Here is a 26,828-nt window from a genome sequence, read left to right on the forward strand (position 1 = left end):
GTGAAGCGTGGTGGCTCACGCCTGTAATCCCAGCACTTTGGGAGGCCAGGGCGGGTGGATCCCGAGGTCAGGAGATCGAGACCATCCTGGCTAACACAGTGAAACCCCGTCTCTACTAAAAATACAAAAAAATTAGCCAGCCGTGGTGGCAGGTGCCTGTAGTCCCAGCTACTTGGGAGGCTGAGGCAGGAGAATGGCGTGAACCTGGGAGGCAGAGGTTGCAGTGAGCTGAGATGGCGCCACTGCACTCCAGCCTGGGCGACAGAGGGCGAAATCAGCAAGTTTTCTTTATTCAGGATACTCACTTGGCTTACCATGCCATCCTTTCAAAAGAGTTTTAATTTTATTTCTCCTCTCTGCATCCCCTCAGTATGAATTTAGGTACACCAAGAATTTACGAAGCTTCAAAATAATCTAAACTATTTGAAATGGAAGACACCTAAGAAAGAAAATCACTCTAGAACTGATCAGTCACTGACCTCTATATCTCATCTGAAAGATTTTCTTTTAATTACCCTATATCTCATGCTTCTGATATCTTTAAAGATTAATAAGGCATCCACATATCCAAACAATATAGATATATGGAATATAGAAAATACCAATGTCTTTAAAGTCAATACTTAAAAAATCTTGCTTTTGCCGGGCACAGTGGCTCATGACTGTAATCCCAGCACTTTGGGAGGCTGAGGTGGACGGATCACCTGAGATTGGGAGTTTGAGACCAGCCTGGCCAACATGGAGAAACTGAGAAACCCTGTCTCTACATAAGATACAAAATTAGCTGGATGTGGTGGCGAATGCCTGTATTCCCAGCTACATGGGAGGCTGAGGCAGGAGAATAGCTTGAACCTGGGAGGTGGAGGTTGTGGTGAGCTGAGATCGTGCCATTGCACTCCAGCCTGGGCAACAAGAGTGAAACTCCATCTCAAAAAAAAAAAAAAAATTCTTGCTCTTTCTCATGAATAGCTATAATGTAGGTTATATTAGATTGCTTGGGGCTGCCATAATACAGCATTGCAAACTTGGCAGCTTAAGTAACAGAAGTTTATTTTCTCATAGTTCTGGAGGCTGGATGACCAAGATTAAGGTGTCAGCAGGATTGGTTCCATTGATTCTCTCTCCTTGGCTTGTATGTGGCCATCTTTTCCGTGTGTTTTTCCTTCTGTGTGTGACTGTGTCCTAATCTCTTCTTATAAGAACACTGGTCATAGTGGACAACCTATAGGATGAGAGAAAATTTTTGCAATCTATCCGTCTGACAAAGGTCTAATATCCAGAATCCACAAGGAACTTAAGGAAATTTACAAGAAGAAAACACCCCATAGAAAAGTGGGCAAAGGCTATGAACAGACACTTCTCAAAAAAAAAAAAAAAATACATGCGGCCAAACAAACATATGAGAAAAAGCTCAACATCAGCGATCATTAGAGAGATGCAAATCGAAACCACAATGAGATACCATCTCACACCAGTCAGAATGGCGATTATTAAAAAGTTAAGAAACAACAGATGCTGGTGAGGTTGTAGATAAATAGGAACACTTTTACACTGTTAGTGGGAATGTAAATTCATTCAACCATTGTGGAAGACAGTGTGGTGACTCCTTAAAGGTTTAGAACCACAAATACCATTTGATGCAGCAATCCCATTACTGGGTATATATCCAAAGGAATATAAATCATTCTATTATAAAGATACATGCACGTATATGTTAATAGCAGCACTATTCAGAATAGCAAAAAAAAAATGGAATCAACCTAAATGCCCATCAATGACAGACTGGATAAAGAAAATGTGGTACATGTACACCATGGAATACTATGCAGCCATAAAAAGGAATGAGATCATGTCCTTTGCAAGGTCATGGATGAAACTGGAAGCCATTATCCTTAGCACACTTAAGCAAGAACAGAAAACCAAACACTGCATGCTGTCACTTATAAGTGGGAGCTGAACAATGAGAACAGATAGACACAGAGAGGGGAACAACACTCACTAGAGCCTGTTGGGAGAGGGTGGGGGGAAGAAAGCATTAGGGAAAAGAACGAATGCATGCTGGGCTTAGTACCTAGGTGATGGGGCTGATAGGTGCAGCAGCCCATCATGGCACACATTTACCTATGTAGTGCACCCACACATCCTAAACATGTATCCCAGAACTTAAAAAAATTAATTAAATTTTAAAAAAAGAACACTGGTCATAGTGGATTACAGCCTACCCTTATGGATTCTTTTTAACTTAATTAACTCGTTAAAGACCTTATCTCCAAATAAGGGCACATTCTGAGGTTTGAGGGATTAAGACTTCAGCATGTGAATTTTGAGGGCTACTGTCAGCCCATGACTTAGGTGTATGTAATTTATTTAACTATATTCCCATCCATGATCTTTCAGGCTAATTTTACTTGTTTTGTATTTCTTCACATTTAACAATGTCATATCAACTAATCCAACCATAACACTTGTGTGGCTGGATAAAACAGAAATGTTTTATTGTGATGTGGAATTTTAACTTTGTCTTTTTTGTTCCAAGTAAGAATGGCTTATGTCTCCCCATAGGGATAACATGATTTTGTTTTGACAGAAATCTTTAATGGAAGATTATTTTTTTTCTCAGTGGCAATCTGCAGATTAATGGGATAATTTTAGGTGAACTGAAGAGAATGGAGGGCTGTTCTGTTTAAGCTATCTTTGTGCTTATGTAGGGACAGTAATATCATCCAATAAAAGGACATATGCATTTATATCAGCTTTGTGGTAATTATATGGATATTTTCATTGTTCAGTACATTTAATTATGCTTTGTTAAACAGCCTGTATTAGCTTTTGGTGGGGCAAGCTTTGACTGGATTAATGCCAGGGGCTTGTATGTTGAATGTTTCACATGATGCAGCTTTCTGGAAGGAAAGAGCAAACAAAAATTAAGAAAAAGGGTCATGATTACCTTTCCCTTATTTTTCCTTTTCAACAACATTTTTAATGGACAGTTCCAGAGACAATTTCATCCTTTATAAAATCCCTATATTAGTCATTTGAAAGAAAAGCAACTAATATATGGTTTTGGAGCCATTAACCCAATACAGAACTCTTTAGAGTTAATGTGTGGCCTCCTCCCCATCTACCTTCGCGGTCCTCCAGTCTCACTCTGGGAGCGGCAGAATTTCCATTGACAGCCCGGTGCATGCTCTTCTGTATTGTCCCCTTTGCTGGTACAATTATCCATGTGCATGCTTATGCTTTTTAAAGGGTGGCCTCATACTCCACCTTTTATTCAGTAACTTGCCTTTTTTGCAAGGCATGGTTATTGTCCACACATGCCAATTATTAAAAATCTACTTACTCCTTTTACATATCTGCATAGTATTCCATAGTATGGATGCATCACTATTTGTTCAGCCATCCTTCCACTGATGTTCTTTAGATTAATTTTTCGTTGGATTTGTTTATTTTTTTCTTCTGCCAAAATAAGCATTGCTATAAGAAACATTTGGCATGTATTTCTTTCATTTTGGTACTTTCTGTTGGCTAAAATTCTCTGAAATGAAATAATTAGTAAAAGCTCACCAATTTTTTAATTTCAACAAATATTACCATGTTTTTACCCCCCACTCCCCACACACACAAAATTGGAGCAATTTGAAGTCTTCCCAACGCTATAAACTACCTGAACAACACTGGATGTTAGCAGTCTTTTAAAAAGTATTGAGTATACACATGACACATTGTTGCTTTAATTTTCGTGTTCTCGGCTACTAATTATACACAAAATCTTTCCTCTTATAGGAATTATTTAGGTACAATATTTGTTCATTTTCAATTAGTTTATCTTTTTCTTGTTAATCTACAAATTCTTCGTATCTTAAAGCTGTTCACCTTAGCTTGTGAAACTTGTTATAAACACATGCTATGATTTACCTTTTGAGTTTATCTACAAGATCCTAGTCTAGTTAGAAGTACTTTGTGATCACTTTTATTAATAACTTAAGGAGCTATCCTTCCCCTGTTCAACTTTTATAAAAACAGCCTCTTGTAATACTTTATAGTTTTTTGCTTTATCTTTAGGTGTTTAAATTTACCTGGAATTTACTTTTGCAAAGTTAAGTATGAAATCTAACATGCATTATTTTTCTTGTAAAGGGTAGTCAGATGACCTAATGACAACATTAATTCCATATTCCACCCTTTCTGTTAACTCGTATGTGTGCATATACTCACATCACAATTTCTGAACTCTCAGGTCAACTATTTATTTACTGTTGTGTATTAAAGAGTTTTGCCTACTAATATACTTTAGCCTTGGCAGGATGCTATGAGATGACATAGTAATGATAAGAATTCCTTACTTTAAAAGTTGGGCAGGTAACATTTGGGGTCAGAAGCTTTTTGAACTGATGAACTAGTTAGATTTGACGGGGGGTCGGGGCGGAGTGTAAGTGGCAGAAATCTGACCCAAGCTGATGGAAGCAAAAAGGAAGAGTATTGACTTTCAGACAGGAAAACCAGGGGTTGCTCTAAGCTTACTGAATTCAGAAGCTCAACCAATGTCATGAGCACTGGTGTCGTTCACCATGTCATTTAGCTCTCTTACAGCCATGTTTAGCTTGGCTCCGCCATTATAAAGCAGAAAGATGCTTACTAACCGCCCCAAGTTTCATCTTATTCCCTGAACAGCACCAGCAAAGAACACTGAATCACGTGCTCATCACTAAACAATCCCCACTGTTAGAAGGAGGTGAGTTCCTCACTGGCTAGACTAGCTCTCGCGCCCACCATGACCTAGGAGGTGTAATCAATCCTGCAGGAACCACCCAGCTTGATAGTTTATCCTCCCAGAGAAGAGGAAAGCCACTAAGAAAAAATCAAATGCTGTTACCAGAAAGAGGGGCTGACCATTTGGTAGGCTAAAACTAGTGAATTTCACTGTTGCTGATTAATGTGAATCAAATTTTCATGTTAGTTCCGAAAATTTTATCCCAATGGGATGAAGGCAACTTTTTCATCGAAATGTGGGCCACATTTAATTCCTGCATGTAAATGTTGGTATCCAGAGAAAAACAAATTAAGATAACAATGAGATGCGATCTTTACAACTTGAATTGGCAAAGATTAACAAGTTGCTAATAGCCATTTTGGTACCACCGTGAGTAAAAAAAAAAAAAAAAAAAAAATCATATATTAATTGTTGGAGTGCAAACTGGAATAATCTTTGAAGAGCTGCTTTTACGAAAAGATATACAGCTTTTATCAGCAATGCTTTTTTAATGAATTAACTCCATAGCAAAAATATTTTCAATTGGTTTGAAAATAGCTATGCCAATACACAAAAGTATGCTTGTGAAAGTCTTGGATGATAACAACAAGCGTTGTTTGTAATAACGAAGTCCTACCCTGATCTAATGCATACTAGTAGTGAGCTGATTATAAAATTGCTGTCTAGTTATGCATTTGCCTGACATTTGAAGAAAGGACAATTATACCTTTTAAATTAATACCGTTGTTTAAATGTAAAGAAAACAGCTACTTAATGAAGATTTAGCCCTAACATCGCTGCTATAGTTAATTCTTCGCAATGATTCACCCTAGAGTGGTCAGGTCACCTCTCTTGTGCTTTGATTACACCTTCCATATGGATTACGGATCATATGCAAAACATTTAATTACTGAGCTACAGCATTAATCACTTGGCTGAATATATTTCACCTTTTCTCCTTCCTGCAATGTTTAAGCCAAGTTAACTGATAGCAGTGCGTTAAAAACAGGTAGTACTATACAGCAGTAGGAGAATGTAGCCTCCAGCACAGAGATCCCGGGGGCAATTCTGGAGCTATCATTTATTAGCTCTGTTGCCCTCGGGCAAATCACTTACTAGCTCAGGTGAGTCTGTATCTTCTTTTGTAACATGGTCATAATAAACACAGTTTCTCATATCTAGCCTGATTATCGTGAATTGTCCATACAGTATATATAAGCCCTGAAGCCCTGGACACAAATGTGTAAACATTGTTCTCATGGAACTGCTGATTATTTTTATTAATCTCCATCTTCTTGTTTTTGTGCGATCAGGTTTTTACCCATGCAAAGTTGTTGTCTAAGACTATATAGCTGTGTAGAGAGAGGCAGAGTAGGTTATTTGGAAAAAGAAAGTGGTGGAGTGAGGTTTTGTTGTTGTTATTGTTGTTAATTATTTTATTTCGCAGGGAGAAGGAGGGCACTCTCTGTGTACCTTCGTAAAGAATAGTACATACTCTTTATTTTGACAGTGTAGGTAAACCTGTAAGAGTCAAGAAAGTAACAGATTTGATACTACCCTTTAGTGGCTATCTTGCATGTTAATGTATATCCTTTCATTTCTGTCTGAGTTCAGCAGTTAGACTCAGCTCGTGGGTTCCTACAGCTCAATTTCTAAAATCTACGTAGGAAGTAAAATGGTGCTTAGTTTACCTGCACTTTTAGTGTACAATCAGACCAGAGTCTTCTCAGTTATAGATGTATAGGGCTGTGTGTGTGTGTGTGTGTGTTTGTGTGTTTGTGTTTGTGTGTGTATTTATGTCCTTAAATTAAGCACTATTGGAGCATGGCCCTGCATATTTGTTTCTGTATTGCCTGTGGTCATTTTTGTGCTAAAAGGGAAGAATTGAGGAGTTGCAACAGAGACCATGTGGTCCAAAATATTTACTATATGGCCCTTTGCAGGACAAAAGAAATGTTTTCTAACTGTTGATTTAGGCTACAGTTTACTAAGTCACTGTTACATCAATGAAAAACTTGGAAACTAAATACATTTGTGTGTTCGTGTGTGTGTGTGTGTGTGTTCTTTAAACTTTTAAGCTAATCCTTAGTTTAACCAAAAAGAAAGACTGGGTGTGGTGGCCAGTAATCCTAGCATATTGGGAGGCTGAGGTGGGTGGATCACTTGAGGTCACGAGTTTGAGACCAGCCTGGTCAACATGGTGAAACCCCATCTCTACTAAAAATATGAAAATTAGCCGGGTGTGGTGGTGGGCACCTGTAATCCCAGCTACTTGGGAGGCTGAGGCAGAAGAATCACTTGAACCCGGGAGGCGGAAGTTGCAAGTGAGCTGAGGTTGCACCACAGCACTGCAGCCTGGGCGACAGATTAAAACTCTATCTCAAAAAAAAAAAAAAAAAGGATTAAGGATTAAAAAAAATTGAAATCATCCATGGTTATAATATTCTTGAGTGCATCTTAACATCATTGGTTTGTTTTTCAAATATTGTTAGGTGCTTACTGTATTCCAGTTATGGTGCTAGGTACTTTCCCATATGTTATTTAGTTTTAGAATCCTCTCAGCCACCACCTGAAGTAGTTGCTATTAAACCCATTTTAGAGGTGAGGAAACAGATGTTCAGGAGGATTTAAATAACTTGCCACGTTTCTTGAAACTTCCCAGAGCCAGAATTCAACCTTAGATATGTATGAATTCAATCTGATGCTTGCTGGGTTAAGACCATTGGAGACACCCTCTCTCCTCTGTCCTTTTGACAATTCCATGGGCAGAATATCACAGGAATGGCAAATAGAGGGATAAAGAATGTATGTGACATGCACCCAAAGAGTCTCCAGGCCCCTTTTCATCCTTTCAATCATGTTTCTAAGGTATTTTGAACTAGGCGAGGCTCTCTTAGTTCGAATAATAGCATGCTGTTCAACGTGGACATTAATAGTCAGAATCTGGTAGTGCACCTACAGAAGAGGCAAAGAAAAAAATGAAATCCTCTCATTGATTTCTAGTCAGAGAGGTGCAGAAACCCTAAGAGTCCTTATGTGAGAATAAGTGTTTTCTCTCTATGTCAATCTTAATATAACTAAATGCAGCAGATTTAATCCTTTCTATAATTTAATAATTTGTATTAATTACACTTAATGAAATATAAATTAATTACATTTAATGAAATATAATAAAGTTTATTTAATATATTAATTACATGCAATGTAACATAATGGGATTTTATTTAATATACTAACTACATTTAATTTAATATAATAAAATTTACTTAATATATGAATTACAGTTAGTATAATATAATAAAGTTTACTTAATATATTAGTTACAGTTAATGTAATATAAAGTTTACTTAATACATTAATTGCAGTTAATGTAATATAATAAAGTTTTCTTAATATATTAATTACAGTTAATGTAATATAAAGTTTACTTAATCCATATTTAATAAATTGAATTCAATTAATATGTATTATGTGGGTTAACATACATACACTGTTGTAACAACACCAGGACCTTAGTTTACATTAAAATAGTGCTTATTTTTATAGTATTGTTATTTTAATAATTATTTATGTTACTGTTAAATAAGTTGACATATATTTATGTCCAGGCAAGGTGACTTTATAGTAGCTGGGTTTTCCAAAGTGCCATATTTATATCCCCTAGAAGTATACTATGCTGAGACAGGAGTTCTTAGCTGTAGAATAAATAGAGCTGGTTTCGTAGAACATTAATTTTGCTCAAAGCTTTTGGAGGAAAACTGTTGTTTCCTATTAAAAGGAAACAAATATACAGGAAACAGACAGCTAATGTGCATGCAGTTTTTAAGAGAAAGCCCGAAACTGCAGTCATCCTGTGTGATATGCCATTGGACTCTTCCAGCTATGGCTCTGGAGCCTCTAAGGGTAAGGATTAGACCTCATCTGCCATTAGCTAGCGGTACTTAAGTGGGAAATTTTGCAAAGCAGTAAATTATAACACTACTCAAAAGTGGTTTCTATTTTTGTAATATTATGATGTAAAGTTACTGAGTTTGATAATGCAATCTACATCCCTTTGTTGAAACTGTAGAATATGGCCAATAAAGGGTTAATGGGAAAATCCCAGAATCTGCTTTCTTTTTAATGTTTCTAATGGTCATCTTAGCACCAGAGCCTCTTTGAGAGTTAAGAGAAAGGAATTACCAGAGAAAGAGAGTCTGTGTCTCCTGGGAGATGGAGGGTTTGGGGGAGTGCGGAGTGGGGATGGTGATTTTTCTCTGCACAGAAATACTTTCTTGAAGTCAGCCCTTTACTGTGCAATGTGGGATAGAATTCTAACACCTCCAGTATAATGGCAGGAGGAGGAATGGTTAGGAACATTGGAGAGCTATTTGGCCTATGTCTCTTTGTTATGAAGGGCCCACAGTTTACGTTTTTGACTTTTTCACCAAATAAAGGCTTATAGCAGGTTACCCAGGTACGTTGGCAGAATGGCAAGGCTACATTCATCATAGAACTTTAAGCTTGTGCCCCACTGCTGGGCCATACTGCCTGTCAGGCCCAAATTAATATCTTTTGTAAGCCCCAAAACGATATTGTAAAGAATACAATTATAGCTTAGGACATTGCCATCTGTGGTGGGACATTTCAAACAGAATTAAGTCTAGAGATTATGAGTGACGCATCATTGTCACTCAAACTGAAATTGGTATAGCACCTTCTGTTTTATTCAAAATTCTAAAGGGAAATTATTCTGCCACAAAAATTCTCATCTGTTAAGTAGCACTTAAATGACTTTTTTTTTTGCCTTTGCAAAAACAAATAAAACCATTTTATTTGTGTGTGCGTTAAAACATTGAAATGTTGAGCCTAGATTTTTAAAAGTGTCGTGATTTTTGCTTCTCTTGCTCAGTCCTCTTTTGTACTTCTTTCTGCCTTTTTTATTTCTAATTTTATTTTATTATTTTTTAATCTTTTAAGTTCAGGGGTACATATGCAGGTTTGTAACATAGGTAAACTCGTGTCATGGGGGTTCATGGTACAGATTATTTCGTCACCCAGGTATTAAGCCCAGTACCTACCCACTAGTTATTTTTCCTCATCCATCCTCTCCCTCCTTCCACCCTCCACCCTCAGATAGGGCCCATTGTGTGTTGTTTCCCTACCTTTTCTTAGGAACCAGAAGCCCCAGGCATTGGAAGTGGTCAAGGCATTTTTTTCTTTGACCCCTGGGAAGGTCTTTTCTTAGTACACAAGCAACAAGAACTTCAGACAGAGAGTATATGATGCTGCATTACAACCTGAACCGATGGAGTTCTGTCAAAAGAATATTGAAGAGATCCTGGTAGAAAAGAAAATAGAGTCAAGAAAAAAGAAAGTGTGGAGTAAAATATAGAGAAGTAGAAGGAAAATAATGTAATGCTGCTAATGCTAATAACAGTACTGAAATTGTTGCCTCTCACAAGCCAGTGACTTTCTCAAGTTACAACCAAGGTGTGGGATTCAAATGATCCCACTGACAATCCCTCTGGAATGTCTCCAGTTGAAGCCTACCCTATCATTTCTTTAAGAGACCCACACAGACAAGTTTTCTCCAGGTCTGAGCTGGATTTCCTTCGTTGGTTGAGCACCAGATGAGGAATTGGCCTGATTTGAAGGGCCACGTGCACTATGCGAAAAAGAGTTAGCTTTGAAAACAAGACAAATACGGGGTGAGATGAGATGCAAATGCTCGGAGGTATCTCAGCACCCAAGAGCAAATGCACGTTCACATCTCCTGTGTTAGGCTTGCTCGCTGCTTTGATAGCCGGTGGAATCACTGGCAACGTTCACATTTTTTCCTCCTCCTGTTTTCTTACCTCCTCATGTTTTAGTTGAATGCGTGTAACTTGAGTAAGATTAAAAAGTGATTCTCAGAATCGGAACTTTGAGCTTCCTGCAAAAGGAATATTTAAGCATCTCTGTATCCCAGAGTACCATCTTATCTCACTGGCTCACTAAGTGGGAGTCAGGAATCCTACAGTTCCCTTCAAGACCTATAGGGCAGTAGATTTGAACCTTACAATCTTATATTGTATTTCATGTTGACCAATCTGTTAGCAGGTAAAGAACTGCCATCTTACTGGTGATAAAGGGTTTATGATGTTAACTGAGTTCGCATTCTAGACAACAAAGTAATCCAGTGTCCTATTCAAACTTAATTCATAGTTATCAAACACTCATTAAGTATCTACTTTGTGCCTGATAGACATTTCTTTAACCAGAGTGCTTTGCCACTGTATCCTCATTCATTTAAAATAGAGTATATAGAAACCGGATTTAGATACTGCCTCTAGTTGAAATTCCTGCATCCAGGTAGCGCTGGCTGTCTGTCTTAGAGAATATGTCCCTTTATCTCCTGTCTGGATAGGTGGAAGGTGAATATGTTTAACAAGTAACATTTGATCCAGGCATTTACAGTAACAGTTTGTTATGGCTGGAATTTGACCATCTCAATTCATTTTACTAGGTGTAAACTAGTCATGGATATTAAATGTGTGACTATATTGATATATGAAAGCTTACTGATGGCACAGTTTTATCATCAGTGCCTTTATTCAAATGAGTTTTAAGAGTTGATTAGCAACTGCATTCTACTATGTTGGCTTGGACATGAATAGTGCAAATATATCAGTCTTTCTATTCTTCCAAGATGACCTTCATTCAGATCTCTATGTGCATGAATTCCAGTTGGCCTTTAGCCACTCCTCCAAGTACAACACATATCTATCCAGTTGCCTCTTGTGTAACTCTAACTCTTTCTGGAGCTTCCATAGCCCCTACCCAACTTGATGTGGTCAAAATGAGCCTCTTATCTTTCCCAGGTATTTTTCTGATGCCCCTGAACCTGGTCATCGATACCACCATTTAGTCAGTAACTTGTAACAGTGATCTAGGAGTTGGCCTTGACTTTTTGGCTTCTTTTACACTTGTTTTTATTCTTTTTTTAACACCTCCAGTTATACATGTCTTCTAGTCTTTCTTTCAGTGAGTCTTGTCAATTCTATTTATCAAATATTTATCAAATCCTCTTTTCCATTATATCCTTACTGCTGTGTCTTTGTGCAAACCCTCATCATCTTTTAGGCTAAGATACAATAAAATAATCTTCCAGAGGCTCTTCCTGCTTCAAGTGTTCCTTTCTGCACACACGAGGGTAGCCTTCCTAGCACTGACTGTTCCATTTTCTTATAGAGGAATTAAATCTAAATTTCTTGGCATGACACATGGGCCCCTTTATCCTCTTACCTGTGCCCCCTTGCCCTGCCTGGTCTTCAGACCTCAACCCTTTCCATCGGTTCACCCAGTCACATCTCTGCACCTTTGCATAAGCTGTTTCCTATGGTTTGAATGCCTTTCTCCCCTGACTATTGAACAAACTGCTATGCATCCTTGGAGATCCAACTCAAGCATCATCACCTTTTGAATTCTCTGAAAGATGCCCTTTGCCTTTAGTTAGAACAAGAGGCATCCTCTACCAAGTAGATGCATAGCACAATTTATTCCATTCTGTCATCTAGTACAATAATTATACTACTAGTTTCTATTATAATACTTGTTTGTTATTTTCCTTCTCCAGTAAACGTATTCTACTTTGCATTCTCCAGGCCTAAAAGAGTTCTGGAATGCAATGGGCATTCATGTAAGTAATGTTAAAAGAATGACTCCATCAATTATATTTCTGTGACATTCTCAGGTAGGAAGATATCTTTATGCTTACAATTGGAAAAAAAAAAAAAAAACCTCTAGTGGCAGAGAATTTGTATTTCTGTTAGCTCTCAGTGTTGGGATTGTATTTCTGACAGGCTGGCCCACCAGCTATGCTTCATGAAAGACCATGAGCCACAGGGAAGAGGTTTATTCATCTCAGCATTGGGGTATTTTGCTTTTCTTCAAGGCAAAGGGATCTGGAGACTCCTTTGCAGGCTGGCCATGTCTTGTGCAATCCCAGCTGTGTCTGGAGATTCTAGCAGGGATGTGGAGTGTGGTTGGGACTTCACAGGAAGTCGACTTGCATCAGAAGCACATAGGGAAAGGGAAGGGAAATAGAATGAAGGAAGAAAGCTTTCAGCAGCCAAGGCAACAACTTCCCCCGTCTCTGTCTGGCTCTGGGGCCAAACAGACTCCTGATTTCTCTTTATCTCCTTGTCTCTCCACCTCTATTCCTCTGAGTTCTTTTCCCATCACCCCCCATTCTTTCTCTATATACTGTTTCGCTGACTAGTCATCAGACTCTACCGACAAATTTACCTGATCTTCCCAGCCTAGCCCTTGAGCTTAACCATTCCATCCACTTCTCAATTCCACATTTCTTGGAGAGAATCTGATTTGACCAGGTAGGGGCATGTGTCTGACCCAGGTCCCTGGACAAGGGACCGATGAAGGCCGGGCTGTGAGAGAAGCAGTTTCTCTAAGAAACCCTGCAGCGTTAGGGAGAAAGGATTGTTATCTCTATGGTACACGTGGTGGAGATGGTGGCTGCACATCCCAAGAGCCATCCCTAGAAGATGGCTTCCTTCCCATCCTGTAAACCCAGAGTCAGGGATGCCCCCAAGCATGTGAGATGTTGACCCTATTTCTGCACTTGGCCCAAGTCAAATCCAGTCATTGCTATTGGGGGTCTTGTTGCATCCTCTTGTTTCCTTTGGGAGATGACATACTGCTGACATCTGTGGAGTGAAGGGATTTGGGGAAAGTGTGAGTCATCATCTCTCTGATGACGTTTTATTCTCTTATTCTCCAAACTCTGCCTAGCTTCTTTCTTTTTTCTTTCTTCTTTTTTTTTTTTTCAATGGAATCTCACTTTGTTGCCCAGGCTGGAGTGCAGTGGCACAATCTTGGCTCACTGCAACCTCCGCCTCCCGGTTCAAGTGATTCTCCTGTCTCAGCCTCCTGAGTAGTTGGGATTACAGGTGTGTGCCACCATGCCCAGCTATTTTTTTGTGTTTTTAGTAGAGATGGGGTTTTACTGTGTTGTCCAGGCTGGTCTTGAAATCCCAACCTTATTTGATCCACCCACCTCGGCCTCCCAAAGTGCTGGGATTATAGGCGTAAACCACTGTGCCTGGCCCAATTTCTTATTTAGGACCCTCAAGGAAGAATTGTTGTAAGGAAGACAGCATGATCATATAGGGATATCTCCAAGTGAAACTCTTCCACCTTTACAAGATGTATGCTGGTATAACAGACAGGAACACCCATGATTACCTATGTACCTCTCCCTATGTACCCGTAGTATTCTGCCCGGGGATCCCAGGATGCCCTGCAACACATGGAAATAAAATTTCCCTCCTGACTCTTGGCTCTCACAGCTCTTATCCTGAATCTTTTTTTTCTAGCCCTGCCTACTTATCTATTTTGTTTTCTGGTGATTAGTGAACATGGATCACCCCCCGAGGCTTTTTGTTGGCAGGGTATGTGTCTGTCTCATTTTTATAGTTCTGTAGTACAAATCAGACAGCAAGTGCTCAATTAATCCTTGAACGAAACAAAAGAAAGGAGTCAGTTCCTGCAATAATGGATGCTGACAACCCTAGCATCTTATCGAAGGTATTTATCTCCACTGACTCACCCCCATTTCATCACAAGGCTATTTCCCACCCAACAGTTGCAAAAATCTGTCATCTTCTTGTTTCTTATCTGTCTCCCTCACTAGAACATAAGCTACATGAGGGCTCTTGTTTTGTTAATCCTGTTGACAAAAACCATAGCTTCTGTTATTTTTATTTGGTTGATCTTTATTGCAGAAATAAAGACCAACCAAATAAAAATAAACAGGGGCTATTTATTCAGAGCTTGCTATAGCAAGGAGTCAGCCATCCTCGCTTGCATTTTGCCAGAAACTCAAAGGCAGGCAGAGGAGTAGGAAAATTTTATAGTCGAAAAATAAAGGGACAGCTTCAGATATGGCCTGGCTAGAGGCTGTTTGCGTGGGGAAGCTGCAGATGGGCTAAGTAGAAAGGGGTGTTCCTTGTGATTGGTTAAGGTGCACACTTGGCTTTCTCTGATTGGTCCGAAGTTGGAGGTGTGGACAAAAATTAGGAAAGCTGTCAGTTACGAATCTAGTCCTGATTGTTTCTGAGCCAGTGGATTTTTGTCTGGTTTCCTGGACCAGTTACTAGAGATAGTAATCTGACTTCCTTGAATCGTGACTTGTGGATAGCAGGCTGGCTTCCTGTAGACAATAAGCTGGTTTCCTGGGCTGGTTGCTGCAAACTGTGGGTCAAATTTCTCTTTTTCTATATGGTCTTGCCAGTGTCCATTTGTGTATGCAGTCTATCCTTGATGGGAGGGAAAATTAAAAAGGAAGGAAAGAAGGGAGGGAAAAGGATGGGGACATCATAGTACTATTATCCAGTTTTTATTATCCAGATTCTATTTCGAACACTTTAATGCCATTTTGATGTGAGGGAATAGTAATTCATCCCAGAGCGGACATGGCGTCTGTTTTCAGGACCCTTTAATCATATCCCATGGTCCAAAGCTATAACACAGTGAAGAGGAAAAAGACTCTTTTCCTGTCAATCGCCCAAACGGGAGCCAAAGGCTTTTGAGGAGGCACTTAAAGAATTTTCACTTTGCAATTGTGCAGAAGCTGTTGTTCAGGTAATTTAACATTGATTTTAGTTTAAAAGGCAATTAAGACAAAATGGGCAGCCACTAGCCACTTATGTTAAATAAGCTTAGATTTAAATTGCTCCTCATCACCACCTTTGTTTTCTATGTCTGGGCTGTTCTATGCTAATTTAGCATGGGATGGTGTGGTGCCCCAAGTGGGGCAGGTGGATAGGCGAGGGAACCCAGCCAGGGAAACGGTTGTTGAAAGAGAAAGAAGTTGGCCAAAAATTGTTCTCAGTGGTGAGATGAGTTCCCTTTCATACTGCTGCTGGGAATATGGATTCATGTAAGCTTCTAGAATTCTGGTTCCTTAGATCTAAAAACTTAAATATGGTGCCCACTTTTTTGACTCATCGGTTTCACTTTTAGGTATTTACCCTGAGATAAGGTACAGAGAAAAATCTCATAACATCAGGGACTGATGTTCATTGCAGTGTTATTTAACGTAAAGAGAAACTGTGTATCATTAGAGTGGAATACATAAACTGACCTTGTAAATTTTTTGTCCTTACAGCAGAAAATGTTCATGATACATTGCAAAGTGCAAAAGATGAAGGCAGCTTATACAGTAACATCCCAATTGTGTGCTTATAATGTTTTAGTTATATATGCAATAGAAAATGTCTGAAGTGGGTAGACTTCCAACAAAATAGTACTTGGAGCTCTCTTTGGGTGGTAAAATAATGTTAGCTTTTCTGGTGCTTTTTGAAGTTTCCTAAACTTTCCACAATAAACACTCATAGGTTTTATAATTATAAAACACATTGAAAACAATGTTTGTTGTAATGCTATTAGAAGAATATTCCTGTCAGCAGTGTGCTTGATTCCTGCCATCTCAAGGATGAGGCTATATGTGCGTGCTAAATTATAAGGAGATGGAATGGATATTCGGTTGCAATAATTCTGTTTCTTGCTTAAAGGAAGTCTGCTACGCTTCAGGAATGAGGGTCATTCACCTCGTCTTTGTTTAAATTTGTAAGGTGAACCATTTTGTAGACAATGCTTTGAAAATATGCCCAGGTGATTCATGCATTTGTCTGTTAGAAAACGTGGTCACTTACCAGCAACCAATATAGAGCTAATGGGATTCATTTAGAAATGTAACCACAAGTCCACTATAAATCGTATGTTCTCCCATCTCAATATGCTTCATTAAGCTCACCTTTCTTAATGTAACTGGATTATTAGGTGTCAGGACAAAGAAAATCAGTAGGTCCTAGTGTTCTAATCCTGCAAACTTTCAATGTGGTTGCTATGTAATTTTATTTTTTTAGGTGGAGCTTGCTTTGTGCTTTTCTACAGGAAAATATTTTCAAACTGGTAAAGAAGCAATATTACTGTATTGTGAGGCATATTTCAGTAGGTCATTACCATAACTTCTAGCAGAAAGGATAATCTACGTCGCATTTTACTTCAAGGGTAAGATTGATTTTTATAAAAATCTTTAGTGCATTGAGGCTTAATGTCTTTTTTTCCCCCTATGAAGAAGCAATTAGATGCTGGAGTTTTCCAGAAATGTTAGGTGGGCATAAACCAAACCTTGATGCTTTTCTTTTTGAAGGTTTTATCATCCAGCGTTTGAAGAGAACAGGCAGTTCCCAGGTGAAAAAAAAGTGTTATTGGTACAATGTCAGTCATCGACACTCACATGGCCAGGGACTCCACCCTTTTCTTATATTTACATCTGTTTGAAAAATAGAGAAATACAGGAAATGACAAAGAAGAAAATAATAAGCACCTATAATCTCACTAGCAAATACTATCCATTTTGTATGATTTCTTCAAGGGGTGTGTGTGTCTACAAATATCCCTAGAGACATACACATACACTTTAAAAAAATAGTAAATACACATCTTTTACACTTAAAGCGAGACCTATAGATGTACAGGCACACCTTGGAGATACTGTAGGTTCAGTTACAAACCACTGCAATACAGTAAATATCATAATAGAGGGAGTCACACTATTTTTTGTTTCCCAGCGCATATAAAAGCTGTGCTTTTGTACCATACTGTAATCTATTAAGTGTGCAATAGCGTTGTATCTAAAACACGACGTGCATACCTTAATTTAAAAAGACTTTATTGCTAAAATAAAAATGCCAACAATCATCTGAGCCTTTAATGAGTTCTAATCTTTTTGCTGGTGGAGGGTCTTGCCTCGGTGTTGATGGCTTTGTACTGGTCAGGGTGGTAGTTGTGGTAGTTGCTGAAGGTTGGGGTGACTGTGGCAATCTCTTAAAATGAGGAAACAGTGAAGTTTATCACATGGATTGATTCTTCCTTTCATGAAATATTTCTCTGCAGTACCTGATGCTATTTGACAGCATTTTACCTAACGTAGAACTTCTTTCAGAATTGGAGTCAATCCTCTCAAACTTTGCTACTGCTAAATCAACTAAGTGTATGTAATATTCTACATTCTTTGTTGTCACTGCAACAAGGATGACAGTATCTTTACTAGATGTAGATTCCATCTCAAGGAACCACTTTTTCTGCTGATCCATAAGAAGCAACTCCTCATCTGTTAAAGTTTTATCACAAGATTGCAGCAATGTAGTTGCCTCTTCAGGCTCCACTTGTAATTCTAGTTCTTTAGCTATTTCCTCCACATTTCCAGGTTCTTCCTCCACTGAAGTCTTGAACCCTTCAAAATCATTCTTGAGAGGTGGAATCAACTTATTCCAAACTCCTGTTAATGTTGCTATTTTGACCTCCTTCCATGAATCTTGAATGTTCTTAATGGCATCTCAAAAGTGAATATTTTTTGGAATATTTCAGTGTACTTTGCCCAGAACCATCAGAAGAATCCCTGTTTATGGCAGCTATAACCTTATGAGATATATTTCCTAAATAATAAGACTGGAAACCAAAATTATTCCTTGATCCATTGGCTGCAAGAACCTATATTGCATTAACAGGCACGAACAGAACACTTATGTCCTTGTGCTTCTCTATCAGAGCTTTCCGGTGACCAGATGTGTTGCCAATGAGCAGTAATATTTTTAAAGGAATCCTTTTTTCTGAATAGTAGGTCTTAATAGTGGGCTTAAAATATTCAGCAAACCATGCTATAAACAGATGTCCTGTTTCATTTCTAGAGCATAGGCAGAGTAGATTTAGAGTTATTCTTAAGGGCCCTAGGAGATTCAGAATGGTAAATGAGCCTTGCTTTCAATTTAAAGTTACCAGCTGTATTAGCCCCTAATAAGAGCGTCAGCTTGTCGTTTGAAGCTTTAAAGCCAGGTGTTGACTTCTTTCTATGAAAGTTATAGATACCATCTTCTTCCAAGAGAAGACTGTTTTGTCTACACTGAAAATCTGTCATTAAGTGTAGCCACCTTCATCAGTGATCTTAGGTAGATTTTCAGGGTAAGTTGCTGCAGCTTCTCCATCAGCACTTGCCTTTTCACCTTCCACTTGCATGTTACAGATACTCCTCCTTGCCTTCAACCTCATGAACCAACCTCTGCTAGCTTCACACTTTTTTTTTGTCAGTTTTCCCACCTCTCTCTGCCTCCATAGAATTCAAGAGGATTAAGGTCTTGATCTGGATTAGGCTTTGGCTTAAGGGAATGTTGTGGCTGGTTTGATCTTCCATCCAAACCACTAATACTCCACACTAGCAACAAGGCTGTTTTACTTATTAGTAGTGTGTTCAAGGGAGTAGCACTTTTACTTTCCTTTAATAACTTTTTCATCACATTCACAACTTGGCTAGTTGGTGCAGGAGGCCTAGCTTTTGGCCTGTCCCAGCTTTTTTTTTTTTTTTTTTTTTTGAGACGGAGTCTCTTGCTGTCACCTGGGCTGGAGTGCAGTGGCGTGATCTCAGCTTACTGCAACCTCCGCCTCCCAGGTTCAAGCGATTCTCCTGCCTCAGCCTCCCAAGTAGCTGGGATTACAGGTACCTGCCACTACAGCCAGCTAATATATATATATATATATATATATATTTGTGTTTTTAGTAGAGACAGGGTTTCACCATGTTGGCGAGGCTGTTCTCGAACTCCTGACCTTGTGATTCACTTGCCTTGGCCTCCCAAAGTGCTGGGATTACAGGCACTGTCCCAGCTTTAAAAGTGTCTTCCTCATGAAGCTTAATCATTTCTAGATTTTGATTTAAAGTGAGAGGTGTGTGGCTCTTCCTTTCACCTGAACACTTAGAGGCTATTGTAAGGTTATTCATTGGTCTAATTTCAAGATTGTTGTACCTTAAGGAATGGGGAGGCCAAGGAGAGGGAGCGAGCAGGGATGGAATGGCCCATCAGTGGAACAGTCAGAACACACACAATCTTTATCAATTAAGTGTGCCATCTCATATGGGCACAGTTTTTGGCACCCCAAAACAATTATAATAGTACCATCAAAGATTGCTCATCACAGATCACAGTAACAGATCTAGCAATAATGAAAACGTTTGATATATTGTGAGAACTACCCAAATGTGATACAAAAACATAAAGTGAGCACTTGCTACTGAAAAAAAGTGGCACCAATAGACTTGATCAGCACAAGGTTGCCACAAAACTTCAATTTGTACAAAATGCAATATCTGCAAAGCATGATAAAGTGAAAGACAATAAAATGAGGTATGCCTGTGTGTGTGTGTTTGTGTGTATGTGTGTATACAAGTTTAAAAGTTTCATACTGTATTAATCTGTTCTAACACTGCTATAAAGACATACCTGAGACTGCATAGTTTATAAAGAAAAGAAGTTTAATTGACTCACAGTTCTGGAGGCCTCAGGAAACTTTCAATTATGGCGGAAGAGGAAGTAGACACATCTTACATGGCGGCAGGTGAGAGAGAGCCAGCAAGATCAGGGAACTGCCTTATAAAACCATCAGATCTCAGGATGCTGAGGCAGGCAGATCTCTTGAGGACAGGAGTTCAAGGCCAGCCTGGCCAACATGGTGAAACCCTGTCTCTACTAAAAATACAAAATTTAGCCCGGCATGGTGGCACACACCTGTAGTCCCAGCTACTCGGGAGGCTGAGGCAGGAAAATCACTTGAATCTGGGAAGCAGAGGTTGCAGTGAGCTGAGATCATGCCCCTGTACTCTACCCTGGGTGATAGAACGAGATTCTGTCTCAAAAAAAAAGAAAAGAAAAGAAAACCATGAAACCATCATATCTCTTGAGAACTCACCCACTATCATGAGAACAGCATGGGGGAAACTGCCTCCATGATCCAATCATCTCCCACCTGGTTTCTCCCCTTGACACATGGGAATTATGGCCTCCTACAGAAAAAAGTTCACCAATCACCAGTCTAGGCCAGGCATGGTGGCTCATGCCTGTAATCCCAGAATTTTGGGAGGCGGAGGCAGGCGGATCATTTGAGGTCAGGAGCTTGAGACCAGTCTGACCAACATGGTGAAACCCCATCTCTATTAAAAATACAAAAAATTATTTGGGCGTGGCGGCGGGTACTTATGATCTCAGCTACTCGGGAGGCTGAGGCACAAGAATTGCTTAAACCCAGGGGCAGAGGCTGCAGTGAGCTGAGATCGTGCCACTCCCCTCCAGGCTGGGAGACAGAGCAAGACTCCATCTCGAAAAAAAAAAAAAAAAAATCACTGGTCTAGAAAAATGTGACTCAAATTCACAATAGTGTCATCTCTAGGAAAAGAGGGAGGAGGCTAGTTTTTACTTGAGGTTGAGAGCTCCTTTTCTTCTTTTAAGAGAACACTTATGTACTGGCTTTATGCTTTTAAAAGTGATACACATGTACACACATATAACATATAGAATATATATACATATGCACTTTTCACTTAAAACAAGTTATATGTATATATGTTATATGCATGTAAAGGGCCAGAGAGTAAACATTTTAGACTTCCTGGGCCACTTGGTCTCTCACAGACACTCAACTCTGCATTTGTAGATGAAGGCAGTCATAGCAACCCATAAACAAATGGGCATAGCTATGTTTCAATAAAACCTCATTCATGGATGCTGAAATTTGAATTTCCTACATTTTTTACATATCACGAAATATTATTCTTCTTTTGACTTTTAAAAACTATTTAAAGTATCAAAACCATTTTTAACTAGCAGGCTGTACAGAAACAGAGAATGGCTAAGTTTGATTCTTGGGCTGTAGTTGGCTATCTTCTGTTTTGGACTGTTCCCAGTACATTCACAAATATTTATATATCTATGGAAAACCTATAATATTATATTAGTGCATTCTCTTTCAGAAACGGTGTCATAAGTGTAGAAGTCATTTAAAACTTGTATTTTTATCTCAGCAATTTATTTTTGCTGAGAAATATTTGTATATATATTTGTACCTTATAGTGTGTATTTTTATTTCTGTTCCTACATATTCATGTCTATATAGCAATGGAAGTATTCATATGTGGCTTTATTTGATTCTTTTCACTGCTATATGGTATTCCATCATATGATATGCCATATTTTTAATGCTAGATGGGTATTTAGTCTGTTGCCTCCCCCCACGACCCCATCCTGTATCACAAGCAATAGCAATTATATCCAAACATATCCACAAACGTATCTTGTGCATGTTTCTTAGGACAGACATTAGAAGTAGAGCTGTTTGATAATAGGGTATGCACATTTTCCATTTTAATAGGTACTAGTAAATCAGCTTCCAGAGAGACAATATCAGTTTACAGTGCTCATGGGAGACTCTACTGCCATTCTTGGTTTGGGAGGTTGCATCCCTTCCTGTTTTACTTATGGGGTGGGAGCAAGAAAACAACCTTCTCTCTGTATCATCTTGCCTTGTAGTTACAGCTGTAAATGTGGGCCTTCATGTCCCTTTGGGTGGCTGCAGACATGGTTTTAACTCTTTGCTGTGCCCCTTGCACATGAGAATAGCAATTTATATCAATAACCAGGTCTGGCAACATCTGCCAAGGTTGTCACACTCTGTGATTAAATGGCCACATGTGCTGAGAACACGAGGACAATGGGGTTGTAATTAGGGCTTGCTGTCTCTCCGTCGGCCACCCGCACCATGCGTCCCTTCCTATAACCTTGCTTTTGTGAACTGATTTGTGAATCAAATTATTCCACTGGGGATGCCACTGTGTGCTGGGTTAATAATAATACTCTATATTTGTGAATCTCTGTAATTGTACAGGGTTCTGGATAAGCAAAAGTCTAAACCTCTTTTTGCCATTTTACCTGGTGCTGTTGGAAAATGTGTCAGGGGATCGTACAAGATAACATTAGAAGTTAACTTTAAAAATAGTAGGGAGTAGAGCATGCTCTTCATGGCATCATTATTGTGAAATAAGGTTTTACTTTGTGGTTATCTCAGCATCCTTTAAATGCCACTGACCCTGTAAGAAAGGCAGGCAGAGAGAACACAAATAGAATTTTGTTAACTCTGCAAGGAGAAAGTTAAACACTGTGTTAATATCATATTAAAAACATTCTTAATGCATAGAAGAAAAAAAAATCCCTCCTCGTTTTGTTCCTGGTACGACAAAGATGGATGATGGTTACATAAGGAATTGGCATGTTAAAAAAAGACACACTTGAAATATTGCCTCTAGATATGAAGTTGTAACAAATGTGAAAATATTTGAAAGATTTATTAGCATTTTAAAATTTGCTTACCAATGCATAAAATCCTAATCAGTTGTATACAAGTCGTATACTTTAACTCAAATAAAGTATCCAAGAAGGACACAGGCAGGAAGCCAATGAATATTTCACTCATTGTTGATCAAATATAGGAGGGATATATCTATATTAAATTTTCTTTCCCATTTAGATCCTTCCTGTTTAAATAAGTGCTTGAGGTAGCAAAGCCATCTTAGTGCATACAGCTTGCAGTTCTAACTGTGAAGAGAAAGGAAAAAGAACAAACTAGTTTTTCTACATCCAAGAGTCATTTCCCCAGCCAATCAATTTTTTGGTCCCTACCAAAATCAGCACTTAAGCTGAAGATAGCTAGAACCTGTGTAACTCATTCCTATTAACAACAACAAGCACAACAACAAAAAAAGTGAAATAGATCTATGAGGACTCCTTGGGAAAATAACAGGAAAATTACTTTGATGATATTATTATTCAAGGTACACATATTTAAAAGGTGATCTCTAAATTTCAACAGAGACGACAGTTGTTTTCCTCCGAAAAGCAGGCTGAAACCTCAGCGCAGTCTCATTTAGTACGTAACGTGGAAAAAGAGTTGAGATCCTAAAGCTTCGCTCCTAAATAAAGTGCAGCTACTTCTCGGAGATGAAATAGGATGAAAGCCTGGCTGTTTGGGGCGGGAGGCGAGATTGGGGGCGCCGTGCTGGGGTCTTCGATGTTTTACTAGTATTTCTAGGTGAAGTAGCATATTGGAAGTCATAAATACTGTCCCGTGGACATTTTGAATAATGCAGGAGTAGCGTAAGTAATTGGGAGTGCTTATATCCGCCTTTAGACATTTGATTGCTCGTGAGTTAAAATTGGTTGTCAAGTGCGGACTCAGGGGACCCTGCAAGGTGCCCTATTCTGTCATGTGGTACATATTTAATGCCTGAAAGAACAAGGGAAGGGACACGTGCGGGAAAGAGAGGGCGAGCGGCGAGATACCGCAGCCAGCTCGGAGCTTTGCAAGTGCCTCCGACCCGTAGGGGCGGGACCCACGCAGCCCCAGTATCCACTGCCTTCCCCCAGCTGCAAGAGTTTGCAAAAACATTGGGCGTCTAATTTGGCGAGCGTTTTGGCGCGGACAGAGGCCGAGGCCGGCCGGGGAAGCCGGACCCGGGCGCTGGCGCCGCCGTGGCCTCCCTTTGTGCGCGCCCGGGTGTTGATTGCCTCCTTGCACGGGCTGCTCGCTCTCGCGCCCGCGCGCTCGGGGCGTTCTGCACCTGCTGGCGGTCGTGCCAGGCAGCCCGGGCGAGCGAAGGCGCGCGGCGCGCACGACAGATGACTGGAGTCATTTACATTGCTAGCACGTGGGTGCCGTTTGCTGTTGCCTCGGACTTCTCCCGTGCTGTGTTCTCCCGGTGAGGAAACAGGAGACACTTTGCAGCCGACAATGAAATCTTGGCAGCTAATTGCAGTCGTGGGAGATGCCCTTCAGGTAAGGCGAGCGAAGAAGACTCTAAAACACTGTCAGGGAAGGAGAGAAAGAGGGAGAGAGGGAGGGAGGGAAGGGAGAGACCAGGCAGCTTCTGCAGAGGCTTCCTGAAGCCCACTGACTCCGCGGGAGGGGGTTGCAGAGGGACGGGGGCGGGCGACAGGGGGAGGAGTGTGCAAATTGACATTTTTGGCTGCCTGTGGCAGAGGAGCAGCCGTCAGCCGCTGTCCAACGTTAGCGCAGACACGGTGGCGGCGTGTGCGCCTCCGGGGCTGCTGATTAGAATAGGGGACTTGGCCGTGGATGGAATCCGGGAAACCCAAACCGGAGATGGAAGGATGAGGCTGCGTTTGCAGCGCGTGAATGGGACGCGGTATGTAAGCCGAGCTCCAGCTCCGGGGACCTCGGAGAATGTGCTCAGGGCTCGCCTTGGGTGCCCCGTTGTGGGGGTGGTCTGGACACTTGGAGAGGGCGAGGTGGCGTTTAGAGGGATTGGGGAGCCCGGAGATGCATCGATTTTCTTTACCCACTGGAAGTTAGTGGGCAACTTCCTTGCCAATGCTCATTGGCTCCGTTTAACTTTATTCCCAGAGATGAATAAGCGTTTATTAAGAACCGATGTAAAAGTCCCAATAGGCTAGCCATGGTTTTGCAAGAGATGCGCGGCTCTGGAAATGAGAGGTTTATGAAATGAATGGCCAGATGGGTCGTGCATTTGCGAAGTTGGCATGCTCACGTTGCAAGGGAGCATGTGTGTGCAAATGTGAGCATATGCGCTGCATATCTGTGTAAACATGTCCACCATGCTAGTTGCGCTGGTGTACTCTCTATCTTCTCTGCCTGTTTCCCATGGAAGAGAGATTAAATTGACAATACTGAACACGCTTCGACTTGAGAAATAAGCTCTGTACTATTTTATGACATGGAATAAGGGTTGCCTTTTTCTGAGATCAAATGGGAGAAATGTGCCTTGCCTTCTCAAGTGATGGAATGAACTGTTATGCATTTATAGAATATATTATATACAGAGTGTCGAATGTGACATCCATCAGTCTACAAGGATCACCTAGCCTCTCAAGCACAGCTCATCCGGCTAGCCCTTATTTTCAGATTATGGGGAAATTGGGGGTTTTATTCTTTTGACAAAAGAGCTGCGTTTTCCACCTTCCTACTTAAGAGGGCTCCAACCAGAATTGTGAATCCAAAAGTTTTGTTGGCAGTGTCACCTTAGTAAAACGTTATGAAATTATTTGCTAAAAGAGTCACTTTCTGAGTGTCTTCACATAGAAGAATTTACTCATTGTTGACATGGTTTCAATTTTGGTTACACAGAAATGAATGCGGTTTATTGCTGAAGCAGGCAAAAATGATTGTGTAATCCTCCCTTTATTAGGGTAGCTGGGTAGTAAATTGTTTGGCTTAAAATTGGAACATCTTTCTCCACTGTGTTCCCTATTTTTTGATCTAAATGTGTGCTGGAAAATCCAAAGAATGTGAGTAAAAGGGTGTTTGTGGCATGGAGTAACTTGCCTTTGTGGTTTGCTATGACTAAGTTTGAGGAGGGTTGTTTGTCAAGTAAGTGAATGCAAGTCAATCAGCAACAGCTGCTTGCCACTCAGGCTCACAGGAATCTAGGCTTTTCATTTAAGAAGCAAGATTTTCCAAGTCTTATCTGCCCACACACTTCCCACACGTGTGATGCCTCCCCTCTATTAGAATACTCAGAGGTTATGAAGGGGGAATTGTTTATCTGAGGAATGAGGTAGGGGGACATATAGAAGGAGCTCCTCCCTCCCTCTCTTACCCCTCTTCTCTTCTCTCTCTTGGTCTCCCTCTGGGTATTTCTTCCTCCTTATCCCGTTTTTTTTTCATCTATGTGTGTTTCTTTCTATCTTTCTGTCTCTACTGTTTTAACTGGTGCACAGAAACCTTTTAGGTATCTTTGCTATACTTTAACAAATGTTTTGCACGCTGGAGGATTACCAGAGCCTGTTTTTCTTTCTTTCTTTCAGGAATTCTCCGCTCACCTGCAAGAATTATTTAGTATCAGGCAATTCCACTGTACATCAGTCTTATAAAAAGTGAATATTCAAACTTTTTTTATCATTTCATTTTAACCAAGCAACTAGACTCTTTGAAAACACTTTTACTGTGTGAAAAGAGCAGAATCTTTTCTGTTACCACAAATTGAGGGTTTATACGAAAGTACTTTCTGTCTCATGACTTTATTGGACTAAGCTTATTTTTACATTTCTCTCTTAAAATCTTATCCTTCAAACTTCTGTTTTTCCTATCACTTGTCTTAATTTTAGAGTCTGGATTGATTTTAATCTGTATTTACTCAGACTTGGTGGAAATAACTATCAGTGCTGACTTATGG

The 26,828-nt window shown here is 39.9% G+C and overlaps 1 protein-coding gene across 11 annotated transcripts in view; it reads left to right on the forward strand.

Moving 5' to 3' along the window:
* RBFOX1 (RNA binding fox-1 homolog 1) overlaps positions 1–26,828 on the forward strand; it is a 2,483,553-nt gene that overhangs the window by 1,231,795 nt on the left and 1,224,930 nt on the right. For 3 of the 11 annotated variants that reach the window (XM_055365227.2, XM_055365234.2, XM_055365244.2), the window contains exon 1: positions 24,243–24,451. The exons of 3 other annotated variants lie outside the window; for them this stretch is intronic. In XM_055365227.2, coding sequence (XP_055221202.1) covers positions 24,407–24,451 — 45 coding nt within the window. In that variant the 5' untranslated portion in view covers positions 24,243–24,406. Of the gene's footprint in view, positions 1–24,231; positions 24,452–26,828 lie in introns of those variants that run through there. 5 more of the 11 variants (XM_055365246.2, XM_055365219.2, XM_055365243.2 and 2 more) reach the window with 5 other exon arrangements.

The sequence above is a fragment of the Gorilla gorilla genome, chromosome 18 (genome assembly GCF_029281585.2).
Source record: "Gorilla gorilla gorilla isolate KB3781 chromosome 18, NHGRI_mGorGor1-v2.1_pri, whole genome shotgun sequence".
NCBI classification, from domain to species: domain Eukaryota; kingdom Metazoa; phylum Chordata; class Mammalia; order Primates; family Hominidae; genus Gorilla; species Gorilla gorilla.